The sequence below is a fragment of the Pseudozyma flocculosa genome (assembly GCF_000417875.1).
Source record: "Pseudozyma flocculosa PF-1 unplaced genomic scaffold scaffold00012, whole genome shotgun sequence".
Taxonomy (NCBI): domain Eukaryota; kingdom Fungi; phylum Basidiomycota; class Ustilaginomycetes; order Ustilaginales; family Ustilaginaceae; genus Pseudozyma; species Pseudozyma flocculosa.
Window position 1 is genome coordinate 786770 of NW_006920880.1, and position 11099 is coordinate 797868.

At 67.9% G+C, this 11099-nt stretch overlaps 5 protein-coding genes across 5 annotated transcripts in view; 2 read left to right on the forward strand and 3 right to left on the reverse strand.

The window, feature by feature from the left end:
- The window catches only part of PFL1_03989 (uncharacterized protein), a gene marked incomplete at both ends in the record, with an annotated part of 4483 nt that extends 3431 nt beyond the window's left edge, over positions 1 to 1052 (reverse strand). Inside the window, 2 exons of the mRNA XM_007881512.1 lie at positions 8 to 88; positions 226 to 1052. Of these exons, the coding sequence (XP_007879703.1) occupies positions 8 to 88; positions 226 to 1052 (908 nt within the window). The remainder of the gene's footprint in view (positions 1 to 7; positions 89 to 225) is intronic.
- A 1037-nt stretch (positions 1053 to 2089) lies between these two features.
- PFL1_03990 (uncharacterized protein) lies at positions 2090 to 6016 on the forward strand (the record flags this gene model as incomplete). Its single annotated transcript, XM_007881513.1, has 5 exons — positions 2090 to 2174; positions 2263 to 2475; positions 2855 to 3934; positions 4226 to 4588; positions 4704 to 6016. The coding sequence occupies 5 exons, from the start codon at positions 2090 to 2092 to the stop codon at positions 6014 to 6016; spliced, it is 3054 nt and encodes a 1017-aa protein (XP_007879704.1).
- A 266-nt stretch (positions 6017 to 6282) lies between these two features.
- On the reverse strand, positions 6283 to 8442 carry PFL1_03991 (uncharacterized protein; the record flags this gene model as incomplete). The annotated part of the gene is made up of 2 exons (XM_007881514.1): positions 6283 to 6467; positions 6573 to 8442. 2 exons carry the CDS (start codon positions 8440 to 8442, stop codon positions 6283 to 6285), a joined length of 2055 nt encoding a protein of 684 aa, XP_007879705.1.
- Positions 8443 to 8972: 530 nt separating this feature from the next.
- Positions 8973 to 9537, forward strand: PFL1_03992 (uncharacterized protein; the record flags this gene model as incomplete). The annotated part of the gene is made up of 4 exons (XM_007881515.1): positions 8973 to 8989; positions 9071 to 9208; positions 9370 to 9403; positions 9502 to 9537. The coding sequence occupies 4 exons, from the start codon at positions 8973 to 8975 to the stop codon at positions 9535 to 9537; spliced, it is 225 nt and encodes a 74-aa protein (XP_007879706.1).
- Positions 9538 to 10340: 803 nt separating this feature from the next.
- Positions 10341 to 11099, reverse strand: part of PFL1_03993 (uncharacterized protein) — a gene marked incomplete at both ends in the record, with an annotated part of 2711 nt that continues 1952 nt past the window's right edge. Inside the window, one exon of the mRNA XM_007881516.1 lies at positions 10341 to 11099. This exon is cut by the window's right edge and continues 1722 nt beyond it. Within this exon, the coding sequence (XP_007879707.1) occupies positions 10341 to 11099 (759 nt within the window).

Below are 11099 nucleotides of genomic sequence, written 5' to 3' on the forward strand. Positions count from 1 at the left end.
GGGCGACGCCAGCATGCCGGGACGCGCCTGGTCCATGGGGTCCGAGGAGCGGGGCCAGGGGCTCCGGTGGCCAAAGTCGCGCGGGTAGCTGTGGGTCGACTTTGGGTCCTGGATGCGGTGGTGGTCGCGGCGGCGCGGGTCGAGGTCGTGGTCGGGCGAAGGGGTGCGGGTAACCATGCCGCCGGTCTGGGCGGCGAGGCCAGGGTCGCGGATGCTGCGCAGCACCGTGGCGAGCGTCTGCTCCATCTTTTGAGGCTCTGCTGCATGGCCTCGGTCTTTTGGTTCTTGCCGCTCTTTTTGCCGCGGTTGCTCTCCTCGAAGATGCAGTCGTGGTTGCCGTGGCGGCAGCGGTTGCAGGGCGGGCCCTTTTCGGCGCCGACGCAGCGCATCTTGAGGCGGCGGCAGTTGGTGCACGCCTTTGCGCCGCGGGTCGGCTTGGGCTTCTTGGCGGGGGCCTGCGACGACGAGGAGCCCCCGGCTGCGGCTCCCGCTGCTGCGGCTTCGCTGCCGCCGGCGGCGTGTGCGTCGGCGCCCTTTGTTGGGCTGCTGCTCTTAGAGTGCGACGAGGCGCGCTTGCGCTTGGAGCCGGCCGTCTTGCCGCCGTGTCCGTCGCTGTCGGACGCGCCGCCTGCGTCGTCGTCGCCGTCGTCGTCATCGTCGTCGTCGTCGTCGTCTTCATCGTCGGACGATGCATCGTCGTCGTCGTCGTTGTTGTTGCGGCTCTCGCTGGTGGATCTGGAGGCCTGGCCGTGGGCGTGGTTGGAGTGGACCGCGCCGGTCGAGAGGGCCGAGGGGTAGGCGGGCGACCAGTTGGTGGCCGACGATGCGCCCTGCCGGATCGACGAGAGCGAGGGCGAGGCGTAGGCGAGCGAGGAGAGGGCGTGGCCGTAGGGGCTGAGCGGGTGGGGTACGGGTGGGGTGTGGGATCCGGATGCCGGGTGGTTGGACATGTAGGTGTGGTGTAGGCCCGAGGACGAGGCGGGTGGAGCGCCTGCGCTGGTGCCGTCGGCGGAACCCTGGCGGGAATGCGAGAAGCGCGGCGGCGTGTTCATGGTGTCGGCGTTGATGTCGGACTGTGAGAAGGGCGGCGAGGCGGTCGTCGTTGGTGGCGCACAGAGGAAAGGAGGAACTGGGCGTGCGGTCGCGCGAGGGAGGGCGGTGTTGGTCCGAGAGTAGGCCGGTGGACGGTGATGGAGGGAGATTGAGGCGAGGTCGACGAGGTGCGCCTTAGCAATGGCGAGCCGGTCGACGGGTTGCGAGCGATGGCTGTGCCTTGCGGCTGGTCACCAGTAGATGGCGGCGGAGGTGGTGGGGAGGAGGAGGAGGATGTGGTGGTCGCAGAAGGAAGGACGCTGAACCTCGCCCCCAACCGGCTGCCGGTCGGCGCCGAGCGGTGCGGGCCCGCCTGCCTGCCTGCTTGGGCTTTTTTGCCTTTGGCCAGCCAACAGCGACAACGGCGCGGCGGGCCGGCCCAATTTGAGCCAAACGAGCCGGAGAGGTCAGGGCCAGCAGCCAGCCGCCAGCCAGGGCCCAGAACCCAGGCCTGGCTCGGCCAGTCTGGCAGGGCAGGGCAGGGCAGGGCAGGGCAGGCCAGCCCGACACGCGGGTCGCCCGACGCCAGATGGAGCCGAGACGCCCCCGCGTCGCCTCTCTGCTGGCCGGCCCTCTGCCAGGCCAGCCCAGCCCAGCCCAAATTGGGCCGCGGGCGGGCCGCGCTGCGTGCGGTGGGGCGCTTGACAACGCTCGAGCTTGCTCCTGTGTCGGCCGGTTGAGAGCCCGGCTCCTCCTTCTCCACTTGGCTAGGCCTGACAAATGGGCCGCTCCCTGTCACTGCCCTCACCCTGGCCTGCCCTCACCCTGGCCTGCCCTCACCCTGCCCCGCGTCTGCAGCTGGGCGTCACCTGCCGGGAGCGCCGTAGGCCATCTCGTCGGCCCATTCCGCTTCGTTGCCAGCGAGCCATCACCATTCCCCGACGGCCTCTCCCCGACGCTTTCAGCTGCCTCTCACGTCCCAGCCTCTGGATCGCCACCACAGCCGCAGCACAGCCCATCGCCACCCCCGCCCCCCGGGTGCCAAGCATCTGCCGCCATGTCGAGGCACCGCGCAGTACGCAACCTCAACCTCGAAGAGGAGCTTGCCGAAGACGACTACTACTCGGACGAGGATCCTTACGGTGAGCCAGCGTAGCTGCGCCGCCCAGGTTCTTGTCAGCCCTGCTGATTGTCGTCGCCGTCGCCGTCGCCGCCACCCCGCCCGCACAGAAAACATCTCGAGCGATGACCAGTACGCCCTGGCAGAGGCCCTCTCGCAGGCACTCTCGGTCCTCGGCCCATCCGAAAACAGCGGCATCTCGGAGCGCGAGATCAAAGACGCTCTGTGGGACTCGTACTTTGACGTCGACTCGGCCGTCAACCACCTCGTAGAGGAAAAGAGCAAAAGAGAGGCAAAACTCGAAAAGGACCGCCAAAAAGCAGGTGAGTAGTCTCCGTGTCCGCCATCCTCAACAGGCACAGTCACACAGACAGAGGCAGAGAGAGAGAGAGAGAGAGGGCGAGCGAGGGCTATGCTGGTCACGCCCCGTATGCTGCAGCTCTGTGGCGCGCTATCGCCAACCAAAAGGCGACTCGGTCGTCACCGTCGCCGCCGCCCTCGCCGGCTTCCCTTTGGGCACGCCCGACCGCAGCATCGGCCGCTCGCCGACATGCAAACGGCGAGCTGACCCAACGTTTCGCTCGTGCCATGCCATGCCGCACCGCCCCACCGCTTCCGCCATTCGCCGCCCTCGCTCGTCGCCATCTCGACCGCTGCGCCGCCGTCAAACTTGCTGCCTTCGACCGTGACTGCCGCGAGCAGCGGATCCCGCAGGCACATCAACGAGTGCCGACACGCCCCTCTCGGAGCTCCAGCGGCTGTCGCTGCGCAGCCGGCAAGCGTCTCCCAGCGACTCTCCGAGCAGAGGCCGTGGCGGTGGCCGAGGAGCGCTCGGATCCAAGGCCATGGGCCTGGCCGGGCTCGGCCGCGGCGGTAGATCGAGCATGGCGAAGCGCAACCTTGCCGACCTCGCTCCTCCCCAGCTGCGGTCCTCCCCAGCCTTCCGTGGAGAGGCAATCGACGGCGCCACGCCGAGCTCCGAGACGGCTGGATCCGCGCCCGTCAAGCCGACGTCGAAGCTATCCGCCTTGGCGATGAAGTCCAACGCAGCCAGAAACGCCAACAACAAGAGGCCCATGGAGGAGGCTGCTCGCGGGCCAGTTGCTCCCGGCGCGAATGTCAGCGCCGCCGGGTCCAGCGCAGAAGCGCCGTCGGCGTCGCGGCCCAGCAAGCTGGCTGCCCTTGCCGCTGCGAGAGCGAATCCCGGTTCACCTCGCCGCTCCCCCGTCCCTGAGAGGTCCGACCCGACGGCATCAGCCACTTTGCCGCCTGCACCCGTCCCTGCCGCCGCCACAGCAGACACGGGCAAGCCGCTCTCGAAGCTGCAGCAGAAGATGGCCGCAGCTCGTCAAGCGAAAGCAGCCAATAGCGAAAAGGGCAGCGCACCAAAGGGTGACGCCATGGACGTCGACACCTTCCCTGCTGCATCCGACGGGCCTCTGCCGACTTGCTATGGCTCGGACATCGCCGTCGATGCCCTCTTTCCCCACGCGGCCCAGCGCAGCACCGCGACGTCGTCACTGGCTACTGCGCCATCGCAGCCCGGTCTCCTCGCCGAGGCCAGTTGTCTCGGATCCGGGCCATCTGGCCAGTTCCAAGTGGCCGGGCCGTTTCCACCGACGCGAGCAGTCCCTGGCGGCTCGCCGTTTGACATATTTGTCGGTGCCTCGGCTCCTGCGGCTTTGGCCCAGCCTCCGCTAGCCGGCGAGGGCCAGATCGAAGGGCTGCGCAAGGCCTTTGCCGGGCCTAGCCCCGACGATGTCGTGCTCAAGGCGCGCGAGGGTACGAGCCTAGGCGCACAGCCGCCGGCGATCCGGCAGAAATAAGGGGCCACGGCTCAGGAGCCAAGCTGAAGCCTCAAAGACCTGTCATGCCACGCCACCCGTCTCCGAGCAATGCAGGCCAAATCGCGCCCTCGCCCTGTCCCTCTGTCTCTGTCGCTCGCTGCCTCTCTCTGCCCGTCTTGCCGCTCGCTGTTGATGGCCGTTTAAGGCCACGACCGCGGCTGGGGATCGCGTGTTGATGACCAGAGCTACCTTCAATCTCTCCCTTGCCCCTACCGCTACCCTCCAGCAGCCAAAAAGGCCGCGGCCGCGGCGTCGGCCACCAACTCGGGAGCATCGACGCCCCTTCGGAAAAAGGCGGCCGTCGGCCAGGCTGCCAAGGCGGCTTCGTCGGGCGCCTCGAGCGCCAGGAACGGCAGCGCGGCCAACGTGTCGCAGCTCCGCACCGACATCGAGGCCATGGGGCTCGGGTCGCAGCTTCCCCCTGCGGCAAAAGACGGCAGCATGGGCTCGTCGGTGCAGGGCAGCAGCGCGGGGGGCGCCGGCAGCCTCGCCACGACGCCCAAGGTGGGCATCGCGCACGAACGCATCGTCGAGGAGTACCGCAAGCGCGAAAAGGAGGGCAAGTCGGAGCTGAGCCTGGTCGTTGTCGGTGAGTTGGCCGCTGCGCGCGCTCCTCCCTGCTTCTGCTGCTGCTGCTTCTGTTGCTGAGACCGTGCGCTGATGCTGCATCGCCTTCTGGACGACACGCGCGACCTCTCTCCCAGGCCACGTCGATGCCGGCAAGTCGACGCTCATGGGGCGCATGCTGCTCGAGCTGGGCACGCTCTCGGACCGCGAGTACAGCGCCAACGAGCGCGCGAGCAAAAAGATTGGCAAGGGCAGCTTCGCGTACGCGTGGGCGCTCGACTCGTCGGAAGAGGAGCGCGAGCGCGGCGTGACGATCGACGTGGCCCAGGACCACTTCAGCACGCCGCACCGCCAATTCACGCTACTCGACGCGCCCGGCCACCGCGACTTCATCCCCAACATGATTAGCGGCGCGGCGCAGGCCGACTCGGCGCTGCTCGTCATCGACTCGATCCACGGCGCGTTCGAGGCCGGCTTCGGCCCCAACGGCCAAACGCGCGAGCACGCGCTGCTGGTGCGCAGCCTGGGCGTGCAGCAGGTCGTCGTCGTCGTCAACAAGCTCGACGCCGTCGGCTACAGCCAGGAGCGGTACGACGAGATCGTGTCCAAGCTGCAGCCCTTCCTGCGCGGGTGCGGCTTCGACGAGGCCAAGACGCGCTTCGTCCCCTGCGGCGGCTCGGTGGGCGAGAACCTGGCGGTGCGCGACGAGGGCGGCGAGCTGGGCGCGTGGTACGACGGCCCGACGCTCGTCGAGGTGCTCGACACGCTCGAGCCGCCGCGGCGCAACCTCGACGGCCCGCTGCGGCTGCCCGTGACCAACGTTTTCAAGGGCCAGACGGCGATCGCGTCCGGCGTCGGCGTGTCGGGCCGCGTCGTGTCGGGCATCGTGCAGATTGGCGATCGGCTACGCGCCGTGCCGGGCGACGAGTCGGGCATCGTGCGCGCCATCGAGGTCGACTCGGACAGCGTTCCCTGGGCCGTGGCGGGCAACAATGTGACGGTGTACCTGTCCAACATCGACGTCATTCAGATTGCCGTCGGGTCGGTGCTGTGTCCCTCGAACGCGGCCGACGTGGTGGAGCTGTGCGATACCTTCACGGCGCAGCTCCTCGTCTTCACGCCGACCTACCCGCTGGTGCAGGGGACGGCGGTCGAGGTGTTCCACCATTCCGCCGAGGTGCCGGGAAAGCTGGTCGAGCTCCTCGAGACGAGGGACAAGTCGACGGGCCACGTCATCAAGCGCCACCCGCGCGTCCTCTCCCGGGGCACCACGGCGCTGTGCCGCATCGAGGTGCGCAGCGGTGGCGGGGCGGGCAAGAGGAGCGGCGTGCCCATCGAGAGCGTAGACAAGTGCAAGGACATGGCGCGCATCCTCGTCCGCCGCGACGGCGAGACAGTCGCCGCTGGCATCGTCGTCGAGACCCACCCTGCAGCGCCGGCCGGGGCCTAACAGCAAGAGCAAGAGCAAGGGCGCAAAGGATCCAGACGCCGACGCCGACGCCGACGCCGACGCAAAGGCCCTGCCCTCTCCCAGTCATCGAACGCCCCACTCTGCGCTCTCACAAACCACCCTCTGCCCCCTCCCCCCTTTATTCCATCCACAATGCATCTCGACGTCAGTCCACGATCTCTCACCCATCCTCATCCTCATCCCCTTTTGCATTTGCCATCTGGGTTGAATCGGTCGGGCCGGGCCTGGACAACGAGGGGGAAGGGCTACACGACGACATCGCGGAAGCGGCGCACGAAGCCGTTGAGGGTACTGCCGAAAAAGAGGGCAATGACGGTCGAGGTGAAGATAATGTTGGTGTAGACAAAGGAAAAGTCCGGAGTGGCCAGCTCGACGAGGTTCGACGTCGTGTACATCCGTCGTTGTCGCCCTTGTCCTCGTCCCTGGCGGCCTGGCAACAATGCCGTCGGTGCGGGGTCGAGGAAGAAGACGGCGGGGGCGAGGTCAAAGCCGCGGTGGGCGTCGGGCGGATGTTCGGCGTACCTGAGAAACGCACGGCGGCACTCGACTTGGATGCGTACCGTGGTGCGCGGGGGGACGACGATGCGCATCTCGAGCACAAAGGGGCGTTGCCGATCCACCGAAGGCTGGTAGACGATCTCTCGCACCGGGTCCGAGGTGACTTCATCCACGAAGCGGACGTAGGCGTCGCGTTGGTCGTCGTACGCGTCGGCGTCGACGTGCGTGCGCAGCGTGTGCAGCTGCGGCTGCAGAAACCACGGCAGCGTCTCGAGGTACACGAGCGAGGCGGCGCGCCGCACGTCATTGTTGCGCACCGTCGTCGTCAGCACCGACCGCTGCTGCCCCGACCCGGAGAGGATGCGCGATACCGCCACCCGCGGCGGCGCGATGGCGTCCGGATACCGGAACCGTTGCTCCTTGGGCCACGTCATGGCGATATTGAGGCCCGCTTTGCCACTCTCGCCGCCGCTGCCGCTGGCGTTGCTGGCGTTGCTGGCGCTGCTGGCGCTGCCGGCGCTGCTGGCGCTGCCGCTGCCGCTGTAGGCCGAAAGCGAGGTGACGTCGTACACGTACTCGCCCCGCTCCGACCAGTACTTTTGCCACGCGGCATCGGATGCGCCGCGGCGGGGTATCGAGGCCGAGGCGGCAGCGTCGTCGTCGTCGTCGTCGTCGCCGTCGTGGCGCTCGTCGCCATCCTCTCGCGCGTCGTCGTCTTCGTCTGGGTCGACGAAGTCGGCATGGTCGCGCACCGAGGGCCGGGCAGGTCTGGCGGGGAGCGGGTCGACGAGGTGCTCCGAGACGTATCCCTGGTCGTCTGGGGTTGTGACGCGGATGGTGCTCTGGGCGGCGAGCGGGCAGCTGCGCTGCAGGGTGCGCGCAAACACCGACTCGAGGCTCCAGTCGCGGTTGCTGACGTCGCGCGTCACGGCGGGGCTAAAGACGGCCTGGACCGAGAGCTTGACGTGCCACCCGGAGGCGGGCGGCGTGCGGCGGACGACGTGGACGGCCATGCCCTGGAAGTTTGCGCCAAAGAGCGAGAGCGGGTTGAGGAGCGACGCTAGCCCGGCGTGGCCCTTGCACGGCAGCAGCTTGAGCAGCGGCGTGAGGTTTTCCGTGCAGATCGACTCGGACGGCAGAAAGGCGTGCAGCGTCGTGGTGGCGGGCGACGAGGCTGCCGACGACGATTCTCTGGCGCCGCTGTGGAAGGCGAGGTTGGGCATGACGGTGGAGCGCGAGTCGAGGGCGTTGAGCGAGGTGCAAAAGAGGCCGGCGAGGGACGAGGTGAGGTCGGTCCAGTGGCGCGCGACGTCGTCGGGAGGGGAAAAGGGGTCCGTTGCGCTCTCTGTGCCGTTGTGCGGGGTGTCGTCGTGGCGCAGCCTTGCCCAGAGCTGCGCGCCCGGTGCCACATCGTCGTCTCCGACCTGGATCCAGGAGGAAGCAGCGGCGGCATCGTGGTCGTGGCCGTGGCCGTGGCCGTTGCCGTTGCCGTGTGGCCGGTGGTGCTCGTGTCGAACGGAGCGCACGGGGCTGCCCCACTTGTTGTAGTCCCACCTTCCCGTGTTGAGGGAGAGGTGTGCCTCGTCAACGTTGTGGGTCTGGACGAGCTGGAGGAGGGAGCGCGGGAGGAGGTGGAAGTGGGCGCGCGAGTCCGAGTCCGAGGCGAGGTGGAAGTCGAACGAGGTCTGCAGGCGCCCATCTGGGAGTGGACGGAGGAGGAGGTGCTCGGTGAAGGATTCGACAGAGTGCGACGAGGCGATGCTGCTCGGTATCGTTGCCAGGAGCAGCAGCAGCAGCGGCAGTAGCACGAGGGGGAGGGGGAGAGGGAGGGCGAGGAGCGGTGCGAGGGCCATGGGTGGAGACGCCTTTGCTATCCGTGGTTGCATCCTGCGTTTCTGGTGCGGCATGTGCGCCGGCGCCCGCAGGTCACGGCGAAAAAGGGCGGGCGTTGAGGAGGTGTCGGTGGTGGACGGTGGCCACGACGACGGCGAGGGCCAAAGCTTCCGGGCGCCTGGCCCTCTCCTTGGCAGACACCAACACATGACATCCCCGCGACTCCACTTGCAAGGGCCGAGGGCAGGCACACAGGGGCGGCAGGCGCGGCTCCGAGTCGTGTGTTGGTGGACCCCGCCAGGCAAGGCCAGGCCAGGTCGAGATTTCTTCTGGAGCAGGCCAGGCCAGGCCAGGCCAGCAGGCCCGCCTCGCCTCGCCAGCAAAGAGGTGCGGGCGCAGTCCAAATTTCCCCCTGGACCCTTCCAGGCCGGGCTGGGCGGGGCTGGCACGTTGAACCTTTCTTCCTCTCTCCCTCTGCCAACCACCACCTCGACCTCGACCACCACCTCGACCTCGACCACCATCTCGACCACTCACTCACTCACTCACTCACTCACTCACACGCACCGAGTTCCAAGCCGAAGCGCAACGACACTCGCACAAAATGGGAAACGGAGCAAAGTACGTTGCTGCCCTCGTTGCCCCCGTCCCACCGCTCCATGTACTGATCCCTCCCGCTTCTGCTCCTTTGACCGCCGGCAGGGCACAGCAGAAGCGCGAGCGAAACGCCAAGGCGGCGGGCGGCGTGGCAAAGTCGCAGACCAAGGTCAACGAGGCCGCCAAAAACGTCATGTGCATGACGTGCAGGCAGACGTTCCTCCTCACTGTCCGCGAACCTGCGTGCGTGCCCCCCCAGCTCCCCAGCTCCCCAGACCAAGCGTGCTGCTTCGGGACGTCCCAAGCCGACCTGGAGGCAAGAGGGATGCACGCTGATCATGATCCTCATCCTCTTTGCGCCGCTCTCTGCTCCACCTCGATCCTCAACCTTGCGCCGGGTACAGGCTCAAACAACATGCAGAGGACAAGCACAACAAGGTACGTTCCCTTCCCCCTCCTCCCCCTCCCCTCATCCCTCATCCCTCCCATCTCGTCCCCAAATTGACCCTCTCCCCTCTCTCCTCGCCGTGGGACAGACACTGGCCGAATGCTTCCCCAACCACGGCAAGTAGGCGCAGCGGGGCCCCCCTCCTAGCCCCTCCTACCGTCGATCCGATCCACGCGCCTCAACCACATAGAAGACCCACAGCGCACGCAGCGCACGCACACATCGTCTTTCCAACCCCACCCCACTGTCCTCCCCCTCCCCGCTTTTCCCGCCCTGTAACATGTAACGGTCCCACCGCCTCCCCCCCTGTTTGCTTTCCGCCGAAACCCGTCCAGTCAGCCCTCGCGCCCTCGCGCCCTCGCGCCCCTGCACTCGACATCGACATCGACACCCTCCCGCCACCGCTGCTCTCCCCGTGCCTCGTCTTGGGACAGTCGAGTCGCACATACGACCCATCACCGACGACGTGGATCACGACTTGCGCCAAACGAAGGCGGATGCTGGCCAGAGGGTAGGAGCGAGTAGGGGGGTTCATAATGGACAGTGTTCGTTGGGGGGCGACACCTCACCAGCCGCGACAACTTGCGCTCCAGCGCGCGTGGAAACCGAGCGGAGGGGCGGGAGGGAAAGTACGACAGCCAGGCGGTCTGGGCGGGCCGGAGAGACGGAAAGCGACACCAAAGTACCACGTGGCGAGGAAAGCGAGGAGAGACTTCTAAGGGGGAAAACGAGGGAACGCATAAGCCAATCTCGAGGGCTGGCTTGGCTGGCCATTGGGGATGCCCGTTGCATGAGGGCGCTCGGCCCTGGCTCTTGCGCCGCGGCGGCGGCGGCGGCGGTGTCGATGGCGGGTGCGACGATGCGACCCGTGCCAGGCCAGCCCGGGCCAGGACAAAGCAGTGTGGGGCCGGTTGGAGGAGGGACGACTCACGCCATGGCCAGCGACACCTCAGAGTCGATCGACGTGCTGCATTTGGCGCCTGCCGCCACCGCAGTGCCGTTGGCCTCGGGCAGGTGCGACGCCCCGCTGACGGCCGGGTTGAGTGGCGACGGATTAATCACGGCGCTCGTTGCGCCGCCAAAAGTCGACTTGACCGGCGAGCCGGGCAGCGAGTGGGTGCCGATCAGAGCAGGCACCTCGTCCGAAGATGACTGCAGCTTGAGCCCCTGGACCGCATCGACCGCCGCCGCCATCGTCGGGTCCGACAGGCCGACCGCCAGCGGCTCCCGCTGCTCCGACGACATGCGCGGGCTCGTGGCCGCCGTCGACGTCGAATGCCGCCCCTCGACCACGCCGCCGCTCGTCATGCCCACGCCCACCCGCAGCGGGTCGTCGTTGAGGTTGCCCGAAAACGTCGAGTTCGAATCCTCGGCGCTCGAGTCGGTGCCAAGACCGCCCCGGCCCCGGCCGCCGCTGCCAAAGTGGCCTCCTCCCATGGTCGCAGCGTCACCCGTCGCTGCGGCTGATGATGCGCTGGCGGCGCGCTCGACGCTGCTCCGCGAGTCCAACTCGAGCGAATCGACCCGCCGCGCGGCGGCCGCACTCCGCCCGCCCGCTCCCACCACGTCGCGGTAGCCCGGGTTCGAGTACGACGCGCGGTTCCCGGACGGCACCGCCGAGTCGTCAAACTGGACGCTGTGCGATCGGCCGTCGCTTGCAAGCACCGCCGCATGCACCGCCTTGAC